This window comes from Priapulus caudatus, unplaced genomic scaffold, assembly GCF_000485595.1.
Source record: "Priapulus caudatus unplaced genomic scaffold, Priapulus_caudatus-5.0.1 Scaffold587, whole genome shotgun sequence".
NCBI lineage: Eukaryota > Metazoa > Priapulida > Priapulimorpha > Priapulimorphida > Priapulidae > Priapulus > Priapulus caudatus.
The window spans coordinates 8,136-16,584 of NW_014577648.1; the positions used below are offsets into that span (position 1 = coordinate 8,136).

Genomic DNA, 8,449 nt, shown 5'->3' on the forward strand with positions numbered 1-8,449 from the left:
CAACTAAGGAATAAGACTATTTCAGATTTGAAGGTTTAAAGTGGCGGGTTGAGCGATTTTGTCAGAAAAATAATTGTTATATCTAGATCTATTGATATATTGTAATATATTATATCGATACCATACATATGTGCAGATAAATTAGCCCTCCATCTTGCCAATGGTTATTATAAGTTAATGCGGACAGCATCGTGCTACAAATGAAAAGTGACTTCAAATCTATTTCGTGGATTGGTCCCTGACGAGATACTGATATTATTCTTGATATGGGGTAAGCCTCTTCGATGAGAAGGGGGGGGGGGCGTTTCCTTCCCTACCTCCCTCTGGCACCATTCCTGGATGTATGCTAAAATTGTATTAGACAGGGCTTCAGTGCTACAGAATGTAAACAATAACCTACAAATAAATAATAAACAGTGTGATAAAGAAAAAAACAAAATATGCCGAATGTGCAAATCCGTTCACACAGTTTAATGTTCTCTCTCTGAATATAATGGAAATTGGTTGTCAAGTATATACTTGCTGTTTATAGTTAAACACATAAGATGACCTTTACAAGATGTCTTTTGCTCTCAACTTTAACCCTTTCTACAGAGTGTGCAATAAGATGTGACGTGCAGCATAGTAATGTTGTACTGACAGTATATCTGATTAACATCTTTTACATACGTGATCCAGACAACCCAACACAATAAGCTCCCTGATACTTCCCTACAAAATGAATTCACAACCGAGTTTCGCCTCGACTGAGTGGTTTTGACTGACACCCGATTGATTTTGAATCTGGCATCATGTTCATCCTGCAGGCACGATAACATATGGCTGATGTGGGGCCAGGTTCTTCTCTTCGCTACACACGTAGATCCACTGTGGTTGCACGAACTGCAGGGATGGATTATCTGCTAAAGCCTGGTAGAAGATAGAAAGCGGACACTTGTCACTTATTGTTTACACTTATAGGTACACTTATTGTTCACTTATTGCATTTCTCTTCAGAAAATGTTAAGCAGTAATAATAATAAAAGAGTAGTACTATTCTCCTATTACTATTCACATTTGTAAACAGTAATTCACCATAGTAACACTGCCTCTAAATCTCATCCATATGCAGCTGAGCAATTATTAGATTCTGTTTATAAATTTATAATACTTTTCTTTACGAAAATCTAAGCCTATGCAATTAACGAATAAATTACTTTCATGCTAGCTTTTAAGCATATGTGTAGGCCTATTATTGTGTGGTTACCCGGTCGCTTCACATCAATTCTACAGCAAAGAAGTTTTTAAAAAGCTAAACTTCATCACATATCTTGATAACGTACATCAAAATACAATAATAAAATCAACTACAATAACAAACAGTAAAATAAATGAACAAGGATTTTTCAGGTTGGCATGTTAGTTCCATAAAGTTGTGAGAGTTTTAATTATGTGCTCTAAAGTGCAGCAAAGTTGTGTCTGTAAAAGTGTATAAATGTTTAGTCTATGATGTTTCAGTTAAATACCAGGCCATAATAAAAAATATTGTTTGTTTGCCCTCACCTGACCGACCCGCAAAAAAGGGGCAGACTCAAACATTTTTACTAATCTTTCTTTTTCTTTTTTTTAACAAATTGTATTACTGTACATTATATAAATCTGTAGGCAATATGTACCAAGCAAAATAAACATTCAACATAAACGGTATCTCCACACAAGCACACCCGAGCATGTAAACACTATCCTGAATTTGTAAAAAGACCCCCGCCCTCAAAAAAGCTGACCTACCTACCCAAACTTTTCGGTCTGGGTCGGGTGAGGGCAAACAAATATTTTTTTAATTGTGGCCCCATACCTCATAAAAGTTGTCATCCCATGCTGAAGACGTTATGACATATGAAATGCCATCACACATATAGTCCTCAATCGTTCTGTGACAAAATGTTGACAGTTATCATACTGTAGTTGCTAGATGATGTATGACTTCAATGTGAAACATTCGAGTTCTAGTCAAGTTTGTAAACATTACTGATTGACAGTAATCCACTACGCTACTATTAGTGGCTCATGGTAGCTTTACATTGACCTCGTGTTATTGAATCTGTCACATGGAAACAGTGCGCTATATAGGCATCATGTCTCACCCGTTGTATGCTGTGATGTGTCTAACAATCTGTCTTTTCTCCTCGTAGCCTCCCAAGTCTCCATAGAGAAAGAACCGTTTGCCCGAAAAAAATGATGGCAACTCTGGTAATGGCAAGTCTTCCAGTGCTGCTGCTGTACCTAAAACATATAATACACAATAAATATACAAAAATTTGATTAAAATAAAACATGAAACCCAATGATATTAGGCATCGAATTGTATTCAGCGTGTATTGCGTTTTCCAGCGTGCTAAAAATAAATGTGTGTTCACGGCGATCTAGCAGCTGATTTTAGCTGTGTTGCCATCGTGTTCCTGACGATAAGGAAGCAAAACAAGTGCTGTTACTGTGCTTACCTAATACCTAATATCCCCAACAGCCCCCAGCGTTTGTCATAGACAATAGAACACTAATCCGATAACAAAGTTTGGTCAAAGAGATGCGAATGGTTGAGAAAACTGTGTGAAACCGTGTTGTATTCAAAGAACTTTTCTGAAAACCACATGTATACGATTTTCAAATAAATTGGTGGTGTCATATGATTAAGGGAGAATCATAGACGAAAACAAGGTAAAGTTTGAATATATTTATTCACATATTGATAGAATATTTTCAAGTTGAAAACTATGCAAAACGCTGTTAAAACAGTGTCATATTCTTTTCCCATTATGTACTCTTGATATATTATATATATATATATATATATATATATATATCACTGTTACACACATCGCACTAATGTTTCATTGTCAATCATACCAAATCCTATCAATGCATATTTATCAGGAGTAGATAATAGGGAAGAAGTGTGACATCAATAAACAAGGGAAATTCGTCATTTAATTACTAGCCTTAGAATACCTACGATTTACTACGCGTAACTCATCCAACTTGAGCTCAAATCGGACACAGTACATTCGCCTACCATCGTGCGAAATCGTTTCCTCGTATACACCCGCAATCCGGAGATACAGACTAAAACGTATGACACGATTCTCCATTCTTTGGCCATCAATCCAAAGCCATTGCGTGCCTCTAATTCAAACAAAAGGCAGCTACCTAACGCGCTATTGCTAACTCGGCGAGGCATGTGGCTCGCTGAGAGATTAGGCATCAACACTCGGCGAGATAACCTTTGACCCGGTACACAGCTACACAGGCCACCTCTGCACGTATCTGGCATGCCTTCACGCACGCATGCCAACCGCAATCAGCAGCAGCTGATCGGGCTCAAATCTCCCAGCGAGCCACATTGCCCGCCGAGTTAGCAAACTGTGGTTAGGTAGCTGCCTTTTGTTTGAATTAGAGGCGCGCAATGGCTTTCGATTGATGGCCAAAGAATGGAGAATCGTGTCGTACGTTTTAGTCTGTATCTCCGGATTGCGGGTGTATACGAGGAAACGATTTCGCACGTTGCTAGGCGAATGTACTGTGTCCGATTTGAGCTCAAGTTGGATGAGTTACGCGTAGTAAATCGTAGGTAGGCTAGTAAATGACGAATTTCCCTTGTTTATTGATGTCACACTCCTTCCCTATTATCTACTCCTGATATTTATACACTATTTATACTGATATATGACACAGTGAGATCATATCTGACTGCAATTGTGATAAGACAGTGGTATTACAATATATAAATGTTGTTTCTGAGCTATATAGTTATCACAAATATTAGCACTAAACAGTGATCAATTCAGAGATTTGAAGCACCTGCAGGAAATTGACAGATATGTCAAGACATACATGAGCAACGCAAACTCACCTGCGATTGAACTCTGATCCATCGGTTCCTCATCTGTCAGCTGCTCAAATGGGTCACTACTTTTCTTCAAGAGGTCTTCTTGTTCCTCTTTAACTCTAAAGAGAACACAAGTTCTAGATGTAAAAATACGTACACATGACCACATATTGAATAAATAAACATAGCAGGTTAGAACTCCAAATGATCTGATATGAAATGAAATGGTATGATATGAATACCAAGAAATCGCTAGTGCAACATTAAAATCGCAATCAAATCGAATCTCATCCAAAATTTGAGGACAAGAGCAAGGAAGTGTACATGTGTATTCTGTGTCATGTTAAACAGCACAAAAAGTAATAAAATTAGCATATTATCAAGCAGGAGTTCGTTTTCAACAAATAACTTTTTTAAATGTAGTTGAATTGGAGAGCTTCACGATCATGATTTCTCATAAACCTCTTTCAACCTGTTTATTTCATCTTCAGTGTCAACAGAAGCTGAATCCGAGAGATCTTCTTTTGTTTGCAGATCGTCTGCAGTTTCATGCGTTTCACCTTCACAATCACTAACAGTTTGCGTTTCTGTAAAAAGATTGTACTGTACAGTTATAGGATATCGGAGTAATGTTTTTGTATTTAAAAAAAGCAAGGAAGCAAGATTTCTATGGGACACAATACATCATTGCAATCATGTGATACGAATCGCATCATTTGGATGCAAAAGCACCTAGTCTAGAATACAGAAAAACATGGGTTATTTAAGATGGCAAAGAATGCAAGACTCTGTAACAGAACACTATGCATGGCCTCTACCTAACTATAGGTTCAATCGCGACTCCCTTCCTTTTTCTTCTTTTGCTTACGTGTTATTTCCGTTCTGGTGTCTTTTTTTATTGCTTGTGAATGTCTTTTCAGATCTGGTTCCAGATCTTCCTTTGCATTAGAGGGTTTCCATTCTTCATCCTCTGTCTCAGAATCTGAACTGCTACTGTTCCTATCTTTCAGTTGATACCTGTGTAATATTAAATACCAGAACAACACACACAGTTCATTAGTTCATTTTCCACAACCCTATTCAACATTTACAAAATTCCCTTATACAAATTAAGCCATACTTGAGCTGGCTTGATTTATACACCACTAAATCTAAGCAACCATGCTAATTGCGGTAACAGTCAATGTAATTCTTAATGGCTTGCAAAAATAATCTAACAATAATAAAACACAAGATCGTAATGAATAGATACAATTTGGCATTGATGGTATGTTCATTATCATCAATTTTGATTTACCACACAGACCCACCTCTTCCATGGCATTCGATTTTTCTTTGTATAACAATCTTCTATCCAAGCTTTCTTGACAATCTTTCCACCTTTTCGCAGCACCTGGTTGAACTTTGGAGTGTTTGCAAAAGCACATCTACATGTGTAAGCACAGGATTAGAGAATAGTTGCAATATGTAAAGGTCTAGTCTTCTGTTTGAAATTATAAATGTTCACATGTAAACGACATGTAATATAAGAAATAATACAATTCTTACTTGACCAAGAATGAAGCAAACGAAAATAGTATCACTCATGGAGAATCATAGCACATTTCCATCAATAATTTTGCCCAAATACTATCATCAAACTTTAATACTATATAACATAACAAAATGTTACAGATGAATTCCTTCCTAGCTTATAAAAACTATAACCTAGCACCCCTTAAATTTACAAATGTCTACGTACATAAGGTGGGTGCACTCTGGCATCCAATCTGGCCTGTATTTGGCTCCCATCTCCACTGCCATTTCTCTTATCTGCCCCCTGACTGGGTTCTGGTAACCACTCAGAGCGAATACGACTCCCCTCATGATAGAGTAGAAATCCACTTTCTCTTCCTCTCGACATTTTCGGGTTTGCGCTTAAAAAGTAGTAAATGTGATATTATCATCCGTTTGGGTTCTGCAGACGACCAATTATGCAATCATACTATCAGAATTTCTTTAAACGTGTTATTATTGTAACACACTGATACAACCAAGAGTACATAATAGGAGAAGAGTATGACACCGTTTTAACAGCGTTTTGCATAGTTTTCAACTTGTAAATATTCTATCAATATGTGAATAAATATATTCAAACTTTACCTTATTTTCGTCTATGAGTCTCCCTTAATCATATGACACCACCAATTTACCTGAAAATCGTATGTGTTCTTCAAAATAGTTCTTTGAATACGACACGGTTTCAAACAGTTTCTACGAATGGCAGCATGTGTTAATAGGCGAAAGTTTAGTATGGGATTAGTGTTCTATTGTCTCTATCTTGTATCTTGATTACAACCTGGTGCTGGCGCCGCATATCAACTTTGGTCGAACGTTCGCCTAACACATGCTGCCATTCGTGGAAGCTGTTTGAAACCGTGTCGTATTCAAAGAACTTTTTTGAAGAACACATACGATTTTCAGGTAAATTGGTGGTGTCATATGATTAAGGGAGACTCATAGAAGAAAATAAGGTAAAGTTTGAATACATTTATTCACATATTGATAGAATATTTACAAGTTGAAAACTATGCAAAACGCTGTTAAAACGGTGTCATACTCTTCTCCTATTATGTACTTTTGATACAACTCAGCTGTCGAAACAAGATTGTTGCAATTATGAAAGTTTGTGAAATAGTGGCAAATGAATTCTATTAACATTGCGACCTAATATGCTTCACAAAGGTAAACACCCAGTGTCAGGAGGAAATATTTACTTACGAGATAATATATTACATGATAAAAATTCAGTAGTGACTTACGTATGGCACTTGTAGACGCAGCTGGCTTTTGCTCTTTCGCATGATTAGAGTTCTTGTGTTCTCTCTTGATGTTGTCTTTTCTCGGCTGCAATGATTTTGGACTGTTCTTCTCTTCTTCCTCATCGTTCAGACGTTTTCGCTTCGTTGGTTTCTCGAAATGTACATGACAAATTTAGCAATAAGCTTAACAAGATGAGAGCAGCTCTACTTTAATTAGATTTACCAGCAGACAGACATGATTCTATCAAACTACACATTAGCTTTACTTATACAATGTTCCACGGATTGTGTGAGTTAACATAGCCCCCTACAAGTTACATATTTTAACTTAAAGCCCAGCGCACACGTGAGTAATTTTACTCAAGTAAAATGCTGCACGAGTCAAAATACTCACGCGTAATATTTTCAGCGTTCGCCACACACGTGAGTAAAATTACTCAAGGAATAAGTGGTAATGCAGATCACGTGACTGTGCGCAGCCAATACTGGGCGCACAATGATTTAAACGCATGCGCTGTGAGTAGTAAGTACCAGCGTTGAGTAAATTTACTCAGCGCGCGCACACGTTGAGTAAAATGCACATGAGTCAAAAATTATCAAACACGTTTGATATTGAGTAAAATGACGCATGTGTCAAACTACTCAACGAAAATCTGCCGCATACGTGAGTAAAATGACTCATGCGTCATTTTACTTGAGTAAAATTACTCACGTGTGCGCCGGGGGGCTTAAGGTACTTTCAAATCATCAGAAAAAAAACATTTGTGTATCATAAAATAGCAGCGGTCTATGCAATAACTATTCACAAAACCCCTAGGTATCAGCATCAAGTATTCATCACAATAACACAAAAATTTAATACCAGATCTGACGCCTTTCCTGCTGAATTATCCTTGGTCGGTGGAGTCTGTTGCAAAGCTGGATGATTAAGCGAATCTCGAGCAGCCGCCCTCACAGCTGGTGCACCTAGATACCATAGATAATGTCACAGACTTAGTTAGAACAGTATAGTACACATATCAAGGCACACAGTAACTGGCGTCACTGCCATTCATACCATATACAGTTAACCCCATGATAGCAGACACCTATATAGAATAGACATCTATCTATAAAGGAAACTTTTGGTATTTCGCTTTAGTGAAGATCACACAATGAAACCACCTCTCTACAGTGAACTCATGACTACAATGGACAATTTAGGGGTGTCCCGCTATATAGTGGCGGATACACAGTGAAACCAACCACTTATACAGAATGGATACCTGATTGACGATTATATGGAGGTTTGACCCTATGCACAAACAATGTGTATTACGAAATGCCACGATATGTTTAGATCACATCAACAAGCAACGGCCCCGCATTGGAAGCTTTCTCACCGACAACAGATTGGACTTTAGCTGTGTTCCTGCTGGCAAACAGCGATCCGGCTGTGAGCGTAGGTACGGACTCCTTCTCCACCCTCAGATGGAAGCCACCGATCGTCTGTTTATCGTGTGCAGGTAATCAAGGAATGATGCGTGTGCAAAAAAATGGAAACAAAATTCGTTGTTAATCAAATACAACAAAGTGTACATCAAAACACCTGTGCTATTAACTGTGGTCGTACCAGTATTATTATTCAAAATTTTACTGTAACCTATAAGCCTACCTCTAATCTAAATGCCAAAATTTCAAAGGATAATATCAGGAGTAGATAAAGGGAAGGAGTGTGACTTCAATAAACAAGGGAAATTCGTCATTTACTAGCCTTATAATACCTACGATTTACTACGCGTAACTC

The 8,449-nt window shown here is 37.6% G+C and overlaps 1 protein-coding gene across 2 annotated transcripts in view; it reads right to left on the reverse strand.

Moving 5' to 3' along the window:
• Window positions 1-441: 441 nt before the first annotated feature.
• The window catches only part of LOC106811891 (DNA repair protein XRCC1-like), a 12,636-nt gene continuing 4,628 nt past the window's right edge, over window positions 442-8,449 (reverse strand). The window contains exons 6-16 of one of the 2 annotated variants that reach the window (XM_014815613.1): window positions 8,046-8,151; window positions 7,526-7,629; window positions 6,664-6,748; window positions 5,604-5,778; window positions 5,173-5,289; window positions 4,731-4,879; window positions 4,335-4,449; window positions 3,887-3,981; window positions 2,124-2,262; window positions 1,835-1,910; window positions 442-909 (exon numbers count right to left, since the gene is read on the reverse strand). In XM_014815613.1, coding sequence (XP_014671099.1) covers window positions 796-909; window positions 1,835-1,910; window positions 2,124-2,262; window positions 3,887-3,981; window positions 4,335-4,449; window positions 4,731-4,879; window positions 5,173-5,289; window positions 5,604-5,778; window positions 6,664-6,748; window positions 7,526-7,629; window positions 8,046-8,151 — 1,275 coding nt within the window. In that variant the 3' untranslated portion in view covers window positions 442-795. Of the gene's footprint in view, window positions 910-1,834; window positions 1,911-2,123; window positions 2,263-3,886; window positions 3,982-4,334; window positions 4,450-4,730; window positions 4,880-5,172; window positions 5,290-5,603; window positions 5,779-6,663; window positions 6,815-7,525; window positions 7,630-8,045; window positions 8,152-8,449 lie in introns of both variants that reach the window. The other variant, XM_014815612.1, reaches the window with a different exon arrangement.